Here is an 18,336-nt window from a genome sequence, read left to right as displayed (position 1 = left end):
TCAAAATGTAAAAATAAAAATAACCTGAGAGCAGGCACTATCGTTCAGTTAGAGAGCATTTGCCTAGCACACACAAGGCCACGTCTGAAACTCAGGATTACAGATAAAATGAAATAAAGTAAAAAAACAATAAAACAATTTTAAAAAATATTACAGCTAACAACTAAAAATAGAAGATTTTTTACTTAGACAATGAGCTGTGAAATTAAAAACGGGGGGCTCTCAATGGCCCTCTTAGTAACTCCGGGAAGAAGAGAAGGGGACACTGGTGACACACTCAGGCTACCCACAACGTCTCTTCATGAGAGCCCGCACGCTGCCTACACTTTATTCACAGAAAGCAGGGGGGAAAACTGACTTTTTTTCCCCCTTGAAAGTAAGGCAGATGCTGATCCAAATGGCAGGAAATAAACAGAGTCAAAAAGGAAATTAGGTCAGAATAATTGCCTAAAGCAGATGGCACCTGCTGACCCTCCAGCTTTAAAGGAATTCAAAAGTGACCTGAACTTAGGTGATCACTAAGAGGTAAGAGCTGTCAATCCATGAGCCACCACGTCCGTACCCAGGAGGACCCCCAGCATGACGGCCATCCACCACCCAGGCCAGGGAGGGCACAGGACATAAAAAGGGGACAAGCGGGATGACTCGCCTTGCTGTCAGGATAATTATGTCTGCACATCTTTCGTTTCATACACTAACCCTGTGAAATCAGCATTAATAACATAACAACATATACTCCAAATTATTGCTGGGTCACAACACACAAAAATCCAGTACAGCTGCTGGTAAGTCTCACCCACCACCGCTGATACATGAATCTTCCTATGAGGAATAATAAAGCTGTCCTTCTACAGACTCTCTTCTTGGTATTCTGGGAACAGACTATCTTATTAGTTTATTTCCTAGAGTTTCAGATACCCAAGGCCAACCATGGTCTTGAAGCATTAAATGGAAACTTCCGGAAATAAACAACTGATAAGTTATAAATAGCTTTCTTCACTGTAATAATTGTTCCACCTTACGACGAGGTGTTATTATCAGTCCCTTACTGTGCCTGATGTAGAAGCTGAGCTTCACAGGTGTGAACACAGAAGACAGCGTACACGGTGCTCTTGACTCTCCATGGCTTCAGGCGTGCACTGGGGTCTTAGAACACTTTCCCAGGGCTAAGAGAGGCAGCTGTGTGAGCAGCTGTGTAACTCGGGGAGCCCGTTTTGCATGCTGAAACGGCCTCCACTCATGCGCCACCACTTCTATTATACCCTTCTCTGGCATCAGGACCTGTGAGGTTTAGCTGAATAAGTAAGGCTGTAAGACGGGACCAGGGGGAAGCAGCTGGGGAGGCTGCTGATTGACAAGTCATTCTCGAGTCTGGCCAAGCTTCTAAAGAGCCAAACTACCGTGAACTTGCCTTGGAGACAGAGAGCTACATTAGGCCTCTCTTAATTATTCAGAAAAGAAATTCTAACCTTAATGGAGCTAAAGGTGTAATAATGTACAGCAAAAATCAAAATGGGCTCAGGAAAATGTTTACAAAAAAAATGAGACATGGGTCAAAGTATGGAGCACTCAACTTCACTGTAACGGTGAGGAGCTGAAACCCGTGAGTCAGATCAGAGGTAGACAGCTAAGCAAATAACACACTTGTTTATCACATTTTTAGAACATAAGTAAGCGATACACAAGGAAATTTACAAGTTCAATTTAGCATGAACAAAATTTAATACTGTTTAACAGGCAGACTATTACATCGTGCCAGTAGCTTCCCAAGCGATGGAGAGCATCCCAGTACTTTAAGACTAAACCCTAGGCAAGCTATCAGGCAATCTCCCAAAGCATCCTTCGGGGCTCAGAACTGAGTCTCACCTTGGATGGACATTGGTGATATGCCAGTAAAGCCTTAAAAACATTTGTGTTTGTCGTAGAATTCATTTCAGCAGACAAGACAGTGATAGTCATTCAAATCACATAATACGGAAGTTACTGAGAAAACAGACTAAGATTACTCAGAAGCAAAATTAACTTCTCAAACGTTTCAGAGGAAGATATCCTGTGCTAAACAGCAACACCATGTTGCGGTAGAGAGAAGAGGCCCCTCGAGGTTAGAGTGGACATAATCAAATCCTCCCACGGGCCTCGGACAAGGTTGTACTTACTGTGGAGTACACGTGAGCCCCGCTGGCCAGGCGGTGTGTGGCAATGCGCTGCAGGCACTGCACAATTCGACTGCAGGCTTTGGCTTCCCTCTGCGCCAGCCACAGGACCCGCTCATCTGCCAACATGATGTTGCTCGCCACATCAACCATCACATCCCCGAGCTGTTGAGCAGACCAGAAAGAAGAGAAAGGTGTTAAAAGGCAGAGCAAGCTGTTGAATAGACTCAAAATAAAAAATAAATAAAATAGATAGACGACAGATAAATAAATAAATAAAATGTAAAGAAAAAATTAAAGGGTGATATTGGCATATTGTCTAAATGTACTATAAGAAAGCCCCACTTGCTTCTCATTAAAGCCCTCAGATATGAACAGCACGTTCAATTACGGTCATTTGGTTAATATTTAGCTCAAAACAGTACTTAAGTAGCCACTACATCACTAGTGACAAGACTGCTGTGCAGCATCTCAGAGGGAAAGAAAGGCAATTAGATTAATTAAGGAGGAGCTGTGACACTGTCACAGACAGACTTCAGCTCATCACGTAGAAAACCATTAGGAACACTTCCCGTGTTAGCTTAAACGCTTATTAAATGCATACAACCTAAAATATCTCTTCCACCTCCTGGCAAGTTCAAAATACCACTCATGTCCACCACTGCAAGTACCCAACGCGGACTTTGCGCTCTCAAGCATGTACACGTATGACTTCCCCCCACTGGGAAGGAACTCCTTTATACATCCCAACTCAAAGGGCACCAAGAAGCCCAAAGCTATGCGACCAATGATCCAAGGAGGTGCTCACTTCTCTGCCACTCCTTCCTCACGTCTCATTTACTCTGTTACTTGCTCACTTTGCCCCTCACAGGCATCAGCATAAGGCAATGCCAGGAACAGGTCACTTGTTTACTGGTTACTGCAGCAAGTTACCTAGTTACTGCAGCAAGTTACCACAGAAAAGGCACTGGGCAGCCTCATGGCTAAGGAGACCCATTGAAGTCAAAAGTTCATGAGAAGGACATCATGGCAGAGGACAGAAAAAAGAAAAAAAAATGAAAAAACAATTCCTGAGGATGGAGCAGAGCTTTGCAAACCAGCTGGTCCTCATACCACAAAGCAAGCATCAAAGGCCTTAAGCTGCAATGCCAAACCAGAAAGCCTGGCTCTTGCAGCACACGGCTTCTGATCATCCCAGAAGATCCCAGCTAAGGCCCTCAACCTGCTCTGCCTCTAATACGCTGCACAGCAAGTATGCGTAAGATGGCTGTGGGGGATCAGGAAGAGATCCAGCCCACCTACCCCACCACGGTCCACTTTACAAAGAAAATAGGTCGATGGAAATGCACCAGATCCCAGCTCTATGACCTTGGGGCAGTAAATCTCAAAGTGTATAGTGAACAGATCTCTCAGGCCAGGGGAAGAGGCAACAACACACCTGTATCTTCTCAATGGCTTTTCTATCATTCTTTTATTCTTCTAAAAAATACATTTTAAAAATCCCCAATGGAGGCCAGATTCCTAAAACAGAAAGCTTTGCACTAGGGAGGAGGAGCAAAAGAGGGCACTTGGTATATCAGTGTTATCCTACCTTTTAATTCTTTAACTGGAAGAGAAAGCAAACCTGATCAAGACCCCTAGACTGTATCATTTTGAGGGCTCATCTTGGGTTTCTTTGGGGACCACCAACTCATCAAAATGCTCCTTCACTTAGACAACAACGTCCACAACTGCCCACCATCACCAAAAGTCTGTCTTCTGCTCTGATCAGTGACACCGGTAACATTTTCCTAGGGCCTTTTAAATAGAACCTCCGCAAAAGTGCCTGTCTGCTGCCCCTCCATCTTGGACCCTTCATCAGTTTGAAGCAGCTAAGAGCTGTCTTCACCTACAAATGCCCTAATCGCAGTTATGGTGATGTCTAAGAGGGTGGGAATAAGAGACTCGCTGGTAAGCAGACAGATGGGGAGAAGGGCCATGGCTAGGGAATAAAAGTGGTAAATTTCCAAGATGGCCAACCTCTTCCTCATCCTCCTGACTGCAGATAAAAGCCAGGCACCTTAAGGCAAAGGCTTTATAGGCTTTTGTGTCCCATTAGTAGCCCCCCACCACCTTCACACCCCATCCCCCGCTAATGGAATGGCTCAACCAGTTCAAGGGCAACTGAGGATATGTCACAGAAAAGTTCTGAACCAATCAACCACTGTAACTTTCTTCAAACTAATGAACCCTAAATTAGGGAGGCCATCTCTTGAGAGGTTTTAAAACCCCCAGGTCTCAAATCTGACTGCATTTTCAGCTTCTGACCCATGTGCCTTTTGCATGTGTGTTTCCTAATAAAATGCCTTTCTTCAATTGCTTAAAAAAAAAAAGGAAAGCAGAGGCACTTTGCATATCGTTTTCAGATATCAAGACTTAATGCCTCAAATACAACCCTAGATCTAATTTTTTGTTTTGTTTTGTTTTGTTTTGTTTTTCGAGTCAGGGTTTCTCTGTGGTTTTGGAGCCTGTCCTGGAACTAGCTCTTGTAGACCAGGCTGGTCTCGAACTCACAGAGATCCGCCTGCCTCTGCCTCCCGAGTGCTGGGATTAAAGGCGTGTGCCACCACCGCCCGGCCCTAGTTCTAATTATTAAAATTCCTAACTTTGTATTGCACTTACCACAGAGCATCACAGTGGTGGCCTAATTTTAATTCCCTTCCGTCGAGGAACTAAAAAATGTGTTACTCATGTGTTTAGTCCCTGTACAAAGCTCAGTAGAACTGTCAATGGCGATCAGTGGTCATTTACTCCATGGTTCAATGTTCATTAGTGGTGTTCACTTGCATTATCACTGAATAAACACTGGCTGACCATGACTCACTACCCTGAGCAGTGGACACAGCACTAGAAGAATCACACATGCCCCATTTTCAAGCTCATAATGCAGAAAAACAAAACAAGCATGGGATTCTTCCCATTGAGAGCACTGCAATGAAGGATTAAGCAGAGTAAAAATACTACAGAAAATAATGAAATATAAACAGAACATTCCATTTCAACAGACTCACACATTCTCTAGGACTATATCTCCTTAACGTAAAGCATTAACAGGGTCGGCTGGCAGAATAATTAGGATTGGGGCACGCGTAGCCATGCACAATTACAAGCGAAGCACTTGGAGGCTAAGGCAGAGGATTCTGTGCACCCAGAAGCAGGGTAGGAACCTGGGCAACAGAGTGAGATCTGATGTCAAATGGAAATGAAGGAAAAGAAAGAAAAGGAGGAAGAAGAAGAGGGAAAGGAGGAACAAGAGGATGACGGGGAACATGAAAAAAGGAAGAGGGGCAGGGAAGCAGGAGGAAGACGTAGGGGAGGAGAGGGAAGGCCAAGAAGGGAGAGAGTAAGGGGAAAAGCAGGAGGAGAAAGAGCAAGAGCAGACAGCCACCAGTAACTCGTATAATTTCATTCATCTGGTTTCATGTGAAGCATGAGAATATCCTGTCTTACACTTTCCTACTAACAACAGGCACTATGGCAGCCAGGGTCCTTACTTCTCAGTTCATGTTTCATTCATCTGGTTTCATGTGAAACATGAGAATATCCTGTCTTACACTTTCCTACTAACAACAGGCACTATGGCAGCCAGGGTCCTTACTTGTCAGTTCATGAAGGTGCCTACTGACTCTACATGCACCTTTTTCTGTACCTGTGAATCCGACACTGACAGAAATAGGCTAATGAACTCCATGTTTAAATGCAAATTAAGAACGGCTAGAATAATGCTTTTTAACAGTCTTTAATTCTGGCTTGCTGTTACTTCAGGATTTTAAGCAAAACCATAACAGGCAGTGTGGTGAAGTCCTCAGATATGCTCAGTGACCACCAGAATTGAATTGGTTTTGATTATAAAAACCTCAGAGATACCGCACACAAAAGCATTGATTGCATTTAGGACAAAACCACTATGAGCTACGACAGACTACCACGATGATAATGAGATGTATTTAGTAGGGTTTTTGTTGGTTGTTTTTTCTCTGACTTAAACACATGAACTTTCTGAGGATCTGACATGAGGCCTGCCAGACTTGTCACCCATCCTGAAAACCTATGATTATGACACGAACAAAGAACACCTGCCCTGGCCCTCCAGATAATGCCAGCATCGGACAGGAACTCGTGCTAAGCACTGTAAAGGGGGAAATTACCTTCCAAGAGGCACAGAGCAAACAAGAGTGACGTGACGGCTTCAGCTGAGAATGAGCAAGCTTTCTCATTATCCCGTACCGAATGGCTAAGAACTCAGGAAAAGGATCTGTCACCAAAATATATCCTGCAGCAGATAACCACAAAATGCCCCATGCGTCTATGGTTCCGTTATGAAAAGACTTCAGAATTTGTCACCGCAGCAAAAAAAGCTACACTAGATAAAAAAGAATTCCTGAAACCTGACACATACGCAAAAAGCAAAACAAAATTTCAGCCTGCGTTAAGCAGCATGACATTTCTCCTTGGGCTCATTCCCTTGTAGGCCACTCCAGTCAGAAAAGGGTCAGAAGGAAAGGGTTCTTCTCACACTCACCTATCCCGCTGAACTCAGAGGACCGACCAGGAACTCTATCAAAGACAAAACACAGACCACATGTCTGGTGGCAGTAAGGACTCAGAGCTAATTCCGGCAATACTATATTGAGTGAGTGGTGTGTGTGTGTGTGTGTGTGTGTGTGTGTGTGTGTGTACTCCTGAGTGCACAGGCTCAACCACAGGTGGTGTTCCTCAGGTCCATCAACCAACTCCTGGGTTGTTTTTCATTGCTTTTGCTGTTGTTTTGAGCCAGGCTTTCCATTAGCCCAGAACACACCAGTTAGACTAAGCTGAATGGTGCCCCAACAAGTCCCAGGGACCTCAACCTGTATCAGCTTCCAAAGTACTAGGATTATAAACACCCTTCAGGCTAAAAAACAACAACAAGCAAACCCACCATAAGTTAAGTTTAGGGGTTGACCTCAGGTCCTCATGCTTATAATGAGAAGCATTTTACTGACTGAGCTAGAGCCCCAGCCCCTTTAATACTAATTCTTTTTCATTTTATTCTTTATTTGGGCATGCCCATACTACCATGTGTGTCTTTCTGTGTGGTGTGTGTGTGTGTGTGTGTGTGTGTGTGTATGTAGGGGAGAGAGAGAGAGGAGAGAGAGAGAGAGAGAGAGAGAGAGAGAGAGAGAGAGAGAGAGAACACTTTACAGAGCTGCCTCATGACTTCTGCTATGGAGATCCAGGCTTAGCAGCAGCCTTCATCACCTACTAAACCATTCTGCCAGTCCTAAAGTTTCTTTTCTCTTAGAAAAATTATGCATAAAACACGTTAAGTTAACTTTTAAATACTCCGTCACTGAGGAAGAGGAGGATGCTAGGAGGGGGAAAGTGGGAGAGAAAACTAAATGCACACATAGGCCGTATAAACAAGATTGATGATTGAAAACTGTCCAAGTTAGGTGAGAGGACAAGACAGGAGTTAACTAACGATAACGTCCTCAAGACTCCCTAAGGTTTCCAATAAAATGTTCACAGGAGCCTAACCTCTAAGCGATAAAGCTCCCAGGAACAACACAATGCACAAGTTGAGAACGCGGCAGCAGTTCTCAGAGCCTGGTCTGAAGAAGAAAGGCACTTGCAGCAGATCCCCAGAACCCATCCCAGGATGACAAGACTTGGAGTCCGGGCAGGGGAAGGACCGGCAAGACAGGGACAGCAATCTGCATTAAGAACCCAGCAGATGCCTCCTCCAGGAGGCTCACACCACAGGTATTGGGTCCTTGAAGTAAGACTCAGCAAAGGAAATGAGAAACAATGAAACAAAGGTATCCAGAGCCACCAGAATGGATGTGATTACATCCGGGTGAGTGCAGCTGAACAAATGGGCAACTACGGAGGCATGAAAGTGTGCTGAGCGCACTCACAGGAGCCTGGCCCTGGGTGTGGTCCTGCTCATACAGTCAGCTGGAGCACAGCACTCACAGGAGCCTGGCCCTGGGTGTGATCCTGCTCATACAGTCAGCTGGAGCACAGCACTCACAGGAGCCTGGCCCGGGGTGTAGTCCTGCTCATACAGTCAGCTGGAGCACAGCACAGTCACAGGAGCCTGGCCCTGGGTGTGGTCCTGCTCATACAGTCAGCTGGAGCACAGCACTCACAGGAGCCTGGCCCGGGGTGTGGTCCTGCTCATACAGTCAGCTGGAGCACAGCACAGTCACAGGAGCCTGGCCCTGGGTGTGGTCCTGCTCATACAGTCAGCTGGAGCACAGCACAGTCACAGGAGCCTGGCCCTGGGTGTGATCCTGCTCATACAGTCAGCTAGAGCACAGCACAGTCACAGGAGCCTGGCCCTGGGTGTGATCCTGCTCATACAGTCAGCTGGAGCACAGCACTCACAGGAGCCTGGCCCTGGGTGTGGTCCTGCTCATACAGTCAGCTGGAGCACAGCACTCACAGGAGCCTGGCCCGGGGTGTGGTCCTGCTCATACAGTCAGCTGGAGCACAGCACACTCACAGGAGCCTGGCCCTGGGTGTGGTCCTGCTCATACAGTCAGCTGGAGCACAGCACTCACAGGAGCCTGGCCCGGGGTGTAGTCCTGCTCATACAGTCAGCTGGAGCACAGCACACTCACAGGAGCCTGGCCCTGCCCTGGGTGTGATCCTGCTCATACAGTCAGCTGGAGCACAGCACACTCACAGGAGCCTGGCCCTGCCCTGGGTGTGATCCTGCTCATACAGTCAGCTGGAGCACAGCACTCACAGGAGCCTGGCCCGGGGTGTGATCCTGCTCATACAGTCAGCTGGAGCACAGCACACTCACAGGAGCCTGGCCCTGCCCTGGGTGTGATCCTGCTCATACAGTCAGCTGGAGCACAGCACACTCACAGGAGCCTGGCCCTGCCCTGGGTGTGATCCTGCTCATACAGTCAGCTGGAGCACAGCAAGGGACTCCAATGCCAAACAAAACCTGCTCTTTACGAACCTTCTCATCATTGGACACAGTAAATACTGGTTTCATAAGAACAACTCTTCCAGTAAATATGGAACACACACTTACACCCAGACAGACAACACTGACTGTCTTTCCATGACCACTAAATGTACCTTTTAGGTCTGTCGGAGTGATATCTTTCAAGTAGCTATCCTGGTACAATGTTCCTGGCTCGGACTGGTGGAAATCAACCATCTTTATAAAAAGGAATCACCTCAAAATATATTAGCTATGTACAGAAGAAGCGTGGGGGCATACCCACGGCAAAGACCTTGCTGAATAACTGAGAAATTCACTTACCTGCTTGTCCATCTTAGGTATGTGCATCTCAGAGTATCTTAGCATAATCTAATGCATCGGTTGGTGGGGGACAATTGTCTGTATTCTGTCAATCATGTTTTAAATAAATGCTGATTGGCCAGGCAGGAAGTATAGGCAGGAAAACCAGGGAAGTAGAAATAACACAATGAGAACAGGAGAATTCTGGAAAGGAGGAAGTTGATTGCTCCCACTCCTGCCCAGACCACCGAAGCAGCAGGATGTGATCTGCCCCACTGAAAAAGGTACTGAGCCACATGGCTAACATAGATCAAAAAAATGGGTTAATCAAGATGTGAAGTTAGCCAGTGAGAGGCTAGAGCTAATAGGCCAATCAGCTTATAATTTATGGAGACCCATGTGTGATTTTCTTTGGGGCCAAACAGTTGTGGGGTACCGGGCGGGACAAAAACCCCAACAACAAACAGGACCCTCCATGTTACAAGCAGTAATTAACTTAAAACACAGTCCTTAACTCCCACGATTGCTATTCACTACACTAATAAACAGTGAAAGGCAACGCCTGCAGTTCCCGAAGGATCACAAGGGATGACAGACACCACATCACAGGGGAATATATTTCTACTTCTAGAATTCAAAACAGGAGTCTATTTTTTTTGTTTTGATTTCTAATAAGTTGACATCACATCTTTTTAGCGAATACTATAAACTTTACTACATTATCCAGAAATGGCCAGACATAGCCTCCAAGCTAAGTGTTCAGGGAAGTAACTGAAGCCCGGCAGAGTTTTGGAAAGGGCATCCTTAGATTGGGATAGCGCTGACAGACAGAAAGTCAGGAGGTCAGACCCCCGGTGCTGTCTAATAAACGCCTTCTGAGATGAGAAAATTTCATAATCCTGTAAAACCAGACCCAAGCTTTGAAACCACTACACAACATGAATTTTTGTACTTGTGTGTAGAAACTCTGTAGGCTAAAGGGGACCGATGCCATCCTAGGCCCATGGTAACTATTACGTAGTTACCCAACAAGATGCTACCACCTGCGACATGGAGGTAAGACTATACATCACAAGCACCAAGCAACAGTTATTTAATCCATGGTGTCATTTACAGTTGTCTACAAGAAGGTTATATTTATGATTACTGCTGTCTACACTATCCAAGTGTGAATGTGTGCCCTAGTGTGTGTGTGGGGAGGGCGCACAGAGGACAGTCTTCAGCTGTTTCTCCCTCCTTCCGCCTTGTTATGGGTTCCAGGTATCAACCCAGTTTGCAATGCCAGCAGTTTCACCTGCTGAGCCATCTCACAGGCCTGCACGTTGCTCTTTGCAAGGTGAGTACAGAAAGGCAGTTCTGCACATTTGCGTACAGCACAGGAGGAATACAGTTACCATGTTGCAGTGTTCACATTCCAAACACCACGGTAATTATTGTGCTAACTCGAAGCACTCCACTTTCAGGAAGCAGGAGCAATCATGTGGGCAGCTACCCTGTGATTATCAGCACCAGCAGAGAGTAAGAGCACCAGTCAGAACCCAAGCAGTTTCTTCCAGGGTTAGCAAAACTTCCCCCAGCGGGAAGCGGCCCTTGCCAAAAGCACGGGACAGTTTGTTTGAAAAACCAGGGTCCATGAGTTCAGACAACCACGCTGCAATAGTCTCAGTCTCCAGCAAACCTGCCTGTTACCCGAGTTCCATTTATATACATACACCATTTCCCCTCCGTCACTAACTATACCCTACCAAGTAAACGCCAAATCTCCTAGGGATAGACTCACAACTTACTAGCAGCCTCCGAGATTAGAAAATGCTAAGAGAAAAAAAAAGAAAATCGTTGCAATGAACCTGGGGTGTCATCCATAAAGAAATATACAGACTCTGTTTAGCTAGCAAGTTCCCTGCAGTTACACAAGATAGGACGAGGCTGGAAGTGAAGGAGGTACTGCAAAACACACTTCTGGATCCTTCGTGAGGACTCCCACGGCCTGTGTGCAGCTCAGCCCCAGCCTAAGAGTGTGCACTGATACGCCACTTCATTTTCAAGAGGCTTCAGTTCACACTCGGCCTAAGCTCTTTCTGCCCACCTTCAAATCCATCTTAGTTAAATGGCTGCATCTCAGGAGAAACAGCATAAATAGTTCTTAAAGAGCTCAAAACCACAATTTAAGCAAACTTTATTTGTGCCTCAATAATTAAATAACTTTTTATTGGCTGCTCTAGAAATCTGGGTTTTCCCCCCCTAAGGAATGCCATGCTAGCAAATTTATCATAGTTTTAATGTGTCCTATTTAAATACACACCTTCTCAGAAAATCATTCTTTCCTTGAATTGACTCATACAAGTTGTTTATGTCTACAGGTGCCACGGCATTTCCTCACTTCTGGTACACAGGGAAAGCAATAAGCAGTTCCAAACAAGGCCCAGTTGACTAAAACAAAAAGAGGGGCATGTGGCTGTGCAGACAATGGGAATTCCAGACGCTACAAGAAGAATCTGGCTAACACGCAAGATGGTGGAGGCTGCGTTCCTACTTCCTCTGCTATTTAGCTCCTCGGTGTCTAAGAGCTAACAGCTCCCCTCCATCTCCCAGATACACAGGTCCTAATCACTATTGGCACATGAGATTCTCAAGGGCAAGTTTGGAAATCAAAAAGTGTATGGAGTTCAAATACAGAAAACATAAACCAACCCTGAAAAGAAGCACTCAGCTAGCTCTCTCTCATCAGAGCTTGCCACTGGCTGATATGCACGCTGCAAGTCTGAACTTAGGAACATACCTCTTTTGATTTTTCCTCTTTGGTAAATCTTCCAAACTTTTCTATCATTTCAGCCACAAATATAACATCCATTTTGTCAGAAAAGTTGGCCGCCTCCACCGTGTAAGCCAACAGCTGGCGAGCTGTCGCTATGGCATTTGTAAGATTGAGGGGCATCTATGGAAAAAGGCAAAGAACTGTACATAAGTACTAACGTTGATATCATTAACTGTCCTGCAAAATCTTCCAAGGAATTAAAACCCATAGATGTCTCAAATGATTTTTTAAATTCAAGAGAAAGATATATTTTGACAAAAAGAAAAACAAAAAAATTAAACTCAGACATAAAGTAATACCTAGAGACACTCTAGGCTAACATACAGCCCTATCGACCCTTTGCTTATCCAGATAAAACACAACACCACCACACACACACACACACACACACACACACACACACACACACACACGTTGTTCAGAAAAGCCATTCGCAGTTCTCCAGCTGCGAGTGGTGGATAAAGCAGGAACCACTTCTGTAGTCCTGATCTGTGTTTTGGAGCACGGCCGGGGGTGTCATTCAGCTAATTTACTGACTGATACTCTGAGAGCAGAAAAGGTAAGCTGGAACCGAGGAGCAGAGAAAACACCCAACACAGACACCAAAATCTGGCCAGGGGAGGTAAAAGGGGACACACAGAAGCAGTGGAAATGAGGCAAGAATTCTAGGCGATCCCTTCTGACAGGGGGCTTATGGAAATATATAACGAGAAAAACCCAGATAATGTCTGGGACTCTGAATGGTCCAGCAGTAGTAGGGAAAAGATGGGATACCACAGAACACCCTGGTCCCAAAGATATAAAAGAATGTACACCTAACACTCACTATCTGGCATTTAAAAAAATACTGTATTTCATCAGCAACCCAGGTGAACCAGAATGTTCTATAGTTACCTGATTAAACATATACAGAACTCGGGTGACGTCGTTTGCATACTGGCAGCGAGAATAATCATCGTCTGCCCAAAAGCCCCCTCTGTCACACCTGCGCCATGCCTTCCGTTCATCCTGTGTGCTTCCCGGGTAGATCCCACTGCCATGAATGTTCCGGCTACACTGAAGATACGCTGTGATGCCTGCCAGCGTCCTGGGCCATCTACACAGGTGGAAACAAAACCGTCTAAGAAAACCTAGCACGGCAGAGGTTAACAAGGATGGGAATGGCACAGAGGAAAGAAAAAAAGACTGAGACATGAACATGATTGCAGAGAAAAATCACAAAGAAACAAAGTCCTGGGAGAGTAAAGATCACAATACTTATTAAAGTTACTACAGAACCATTTATCCAGTCTATCACCTGAGAGTATTTTGACAGCATAACACAGTAAAATAATTTTTCTAAAATAAAAATCTAAATGCCACTAGCAATGTTCAAGGTAATTATATCACAGCCATGTATCACATTATATTCCTGTTTAATCAATGTTATTATATCTTTGGAATTATAGAACAAATATGATAAGAGTCTTGCTCAATGAAAACAGAATTTGGTCTTTTGGACAAGGAGGGCCAGGAAATGTGAAGAGAGAAGATGCCATCACAGGTCCTTCAGGACAAGCCTGAGAAAACACTATTTGCACAACTGACGCTATCTGTGGCTGCTTGGCCACGGGAGGGGTAAACTCCTGTGATCTGCTGAACGAAGTGGGACTGGCTGTGGCTACACCGCAGGCTTAGCTGAAGCTCTGCTTCCCTCCTACAGTCCGGGAAGTTTGGGCTGTGCTAAGTAGAGAGAGACTAAAGACCAGCACTCAATAGCAGGCTTGGTGCTAGTCTCAGAGGGGTGTTCCTGGGTGGAAACACAGTACGATGGGTACCGGCTGCCTTCTGAGTCTACTGGAGAAGTCACTGTGTGTGCTTTACCCACGGATTCCTGCAGAACCGGCCTATCCCTTATCATTAAGCTCCAACTATTTCTACACAGAGATCCTATACTAACGTTTCACAAACGAGACCTTGTAGTGAATTTCTGACACCTCCGTCACAGTATTTAATAGAATTTATCAGTAAAAAGTTACTCTGCCAGGAGTCACTCCAACCTGGCGCATCGCCTGTCAGAGCTGGGAGAAAGCTTTGTATCTGAACTGTTCTTTTTTTCTCAAATCGAAAATGAAGTTGTGCATACTTAATACTAATTATTACTGATGTGTAGCAGCGGAACTGCTGAGAGATCACTCAAATCAACATAGAAACCATGATCAAAAACTCCATAAACAAATCAAGCAACAAGCAAACGACTTTAACACCGCGGTGGTTTAATGCTGCAATACCTTAAGGAGAATCAGAAGATACATAATTCATTAATCAATTAAGCATGGAATACACTCAAGAATTGAATGAAAGACAAAACCCAACATAAATGTAAAACATGATTACTTGATAAAAGATGTTGAAGGTCACAAAATTAACAAATGTAGACTTTACACTTTCAAGTACTAATAGAGCGCAATGCTCGTGAAAGACTTATTCAGTGGCATTAATGAATGCACACACACACACACACACACACACATTTATCAAGTTTTACTACTGAGGATGAGCGACCAATTATGTGTTTGAGAACGCAAAGCTCTGGAGCAAACCAGCCTTTCCCAGTGTTTTCCATGCCACTGACCTGAAATCACCTTTGTTGTTCACAACCCTCTCTGGTGGACAGTACTGGGCAGAGCTTTCTAATACCACAATATCAACAGTTCTTGTATTATTTCCACGTTTGGTCTGAACATGACAGCCCCAATTTCCAGTAGATCCAGCCTGAATATTTGAAATGGTTAGGGCACTGCAGAAAAAAAAAAAAGAAAAAAAATTGTTAAAAAGAGAAAAACATTAGTGTCCTACAGATAAAGCAGAGCCACGAGAGGAGCAGGAACGAGCACAATGGTTCATAACACAAAGGGATTCCAGAAGCACAGTGGGACACAGACCAACCAGCCCAGAGCTGGAAACACTGTTGGAAGTCACACCTTCTCAAGATTCCAAACAAAAAAGGACCATTATGAAGTGGTTTTTAAAAAATGAATATGTAAGGGGACACAGCTGGAGAGATGGCACTCAAATAGTTAAGAGCACTTGCTCACAAACCAACTGTAACTCCCAGTGTCAGATGGTCTAATGACCTCTTCTGGTCTCCAAGGGTACTGCATGCACATTGGGAACTTATGTACATGGAGGCAAAGCACTCACACACATATAAATCAATCAATCAATCAATCAATTAATCAATCAATCATGTGTTTAACAGAAAATACTGTGTCAAAAAAGACTATGCAGAAAAACAAGTCGATCAGTAGGTAAAGGTGTGTGCACCATGCTGGGTGACTTTAGTTTTGAGCCCCAGAACCCATATGTAGCAAGAGAGAATCGAATTGCTGCAAAGTCTTCTGACTTCTACATGCACAGTGTGACATTCATATAACAATACATGTGCATATGCTGAATAAATGTAAGTCTCAGAAACGATTAGTAAATGGCCAATTAATGATTCCTAAAGAAGTATCTATGGGAAGCCATGCTTCTCCTTAGAGCTGTATGTCTCCATAATGGTCAGTAAATTTCCATCTCAATATGAAATCATAATTCTCTAATATAAACCTATTAATTAAAGACCAAGTGTCAAAGCCTTCAATTAACCTCCTTTCCTCTATATGAGCCACCATACTTTGCTGTTATGTAGACACAAATGAAAAGAAATAATTAGACATAAAGCATGTATCATCTTAATTAACTTATCAAATTATGTATGTCTGGAAATGAATACACATTTGCCTGGTCTCCTAAATCATCAAGGGCTAGCTAGCATTCCAATAAAGACTCTGAGGCACTCTTACATTCTGAATCATCAAAGAAAATGAATATTAGCTTCCCTAAGTTAAGAAACAAGTCAACAGCTGTAATAAATATTTTAATGATGAGTGACATAAAAAGGAAAATGCTTTATTAAATAATCATTAATCCAAAGATTCTATGTTGTGCAGCTATTCTGAACTAGGATGAAATACATAGAAATTGTGGTGATAAAAACTCTACATAATCCAGGTTGCAAGATCAGCTCAAACGCCTTCAGTATGACATTCCTTTACTATGTACCTAATCCTCAGAAGAAATATGTCTGGTAGTTCCAACCGGTAAGACAAATGTCAAAACTGAGCATAGTCAACCACAGTGGCAAACCCCTGTAATTCCAACACAGAGGAGCTGAGACAGGAGCATCACAAGGCCAGCCTAAGCTCATAAAAACAACAAAAATATCCTATGTATCTACATGCTAATAAATTCATAGTTTGGCCACTTGAAACACAGTTTAAAAAATAAAATTAAAACTTAAACAAAAAATTAAATTTTTAACTTATCTTTAAATAAACACTAAGATTCCACAGGGGATGTGACTGCCTGCCAGCCACTCTGAAAATAATTATATCTCAGAGTCCAATTAGGCAAAAGATACTCTTTTCTTCTGTGATTTTGACAGAGTACTCACTGGATCACAAGTGCCTAAAGGCCCACATCTCAAAACATGGTACCATCAAAAGAGACATGACCCATTTTGATGAAGACACAGTGCTGTACTAGCAGCTGGCACCCTGAGGTGTCCAACAAATGCCACTGCCTCAGAGGACTAATGTGCGTCCTGGCGTAGGTGGTACCTTTCTGGGAATCACGAAACTATATACTACGCAAAAGTTTTTGTGGATAATTTTTAACAATGCTTTCAATGTCTAAAAGCATCCACTGGATGAAAAGTCCCAGGAATCTTCCAGACAGCAGGTCTGGAAACAGGAGATTCAAGAAGAAAGGCTCAGCTTGAGTTTCCTCTTGTAAGAAAACTACAACAATCAAGTCTTACAGATGAAGGATGGGTGACATCAAGAGACCTATAAGGAATCAATAAGTTTCAGCCTCACCCTCTTCAACAACCATGTGTTTCCTTTCTCTACACCTTCTGGGGTAAAGGGTGCTCCATCTTCATATGGAACACTGTCATGTCAGTCAAGTGTTTCTACCAAGAAAAATGGTAGGCCAAGTAGTTTCTCTTAGAATTAATGTTTTGTGCTGCTGTAAAAGAGATTTATATATACTTTAAGCATGATGCTGGAAACAGATTTATAAAGTAAATCCACTTTAGTCATACAACTTAGACTTTTAAATTAACCAAAGCTCTTTGTATATAGAAGAATCTATTATGTTTAAAATTTTGTTGTTGTGTTGTGTCAATTACTGCTTATTTATACAATAAACTCCCTAACAGTGTGCAATTAGATGAGTTTTGACATATGTATATGCCTGTGTAATTATCACCACAGAAAAGACAGTATAACAATGAATACATCATTTCTTAAAATTAACAGCACCCCTAATAAGGAGTTCAGAAGCTAAGGCCGAGCCCCTATTAAGCTTCTTCCTGCAGTCGGCAGCCGCAGCTCTGAACACATTAATGAAGTGGAAGTATGTGGATTCTGTACTAGGATGCACAAAAAGTTGAGCAAAAGCAGACAGAAACTAAATACGATTTGATGGAGGAAGAAGGGATTGGCAATGGGAAATAATGGCTTTGGCCCAAGGCTCCTCTAACACCAGAAATACACAACTTTTGGAGCCTGAAAAAACAGAATACCAGAGTAAAAGTAAAAGTTGAGATGTCTGACACAGGGAATATATTCAAGGGCTATGGATGGAGCTCCGTGAAGAGTATTTCCCTAGCATGTGTGCAGCCATGCGTTTCAACCCCAGTGACACCTGCACTAAACATGCGTGTATTTCAGTCACCACCTCCAGAGACACAGAGCCAGAAGTGGGAGGTTAGCCAAACTAACTGTCCAGCCAAATAAAATTTCATTCTCCTAAGAGGAATATAACAGAACCAGAAGAATGGAGTCATGGAATATGTTCCATGACGAGAGTGTAAATATTTTAGATTCTGTGAGCTAAGAAGCAATACAAACATGATATTCCACAAATGCTTACATAATCATTTGAAATGTGACTACTGAAAAATGTCAATTCTCAGTGGGCCAGAGTAAGCCGCAATTTGAATACTTTATCAGTATTTTCTTCATCACACATTTATAATAAAGTCAGGGGTTTAA

The 18,336-nt window shown here is 43.7% G+C and overlaps 1 protein-coding gene across 1 annotated transcript in view; it reads right to left on the bottom strand.

The window, feature by feature from the left end:
* The window catches only part of Adgra3 (adhesion G protein-coupled receptor A3), a 106,429-nt gene that overhangs the window by 34,707 nt on the left and 53,386 nt on the right, over window positions 1-18,336 (bottom strand). Inside the window, exons 8-11 of the mRNA XM_075943566.1 lie at window positions 14,868-15,032; window positions 13,148-13,349; window positions 12,218-12,373; window positions 2,157-2,318 (exon numbers count right to left, since the gene is read on the bottom strand). Of these exons, the coding sequence (XP_075799681.1) occupies window positions 2,157-2,318; window positions 12,218-12,373; window positions 13,148-13,349; window positions 14,868-15,032 (685 nt within the window). The remainder of the gene's footprint in view (window positions 1-2,156; window positions 2,319-12,217; window positions 12,374-13,147; window positions 13,350-14,867; window positions 15,033-18,336) is intronic.

Source organism: Microtus pennsylvanicus, chromosome 12 (assembly GCF_037038515.1).
Source record: "Microtus pennsylvanicus isolate mMicPen1 chromosome 12, mMicPen1.hap1, whole genome shotgun sequence".
Lineage (NCBI taxonomy): Eukaryota > Metazoa > Chordata > Mammalia > Rodentia > Cricetidae > Microtus > Microtus pennsylvanicus.
Note: the sequence above shows the minus strand (reverse complement) of the source record. Positions and strands in the feature narration are given on the sequence as shown.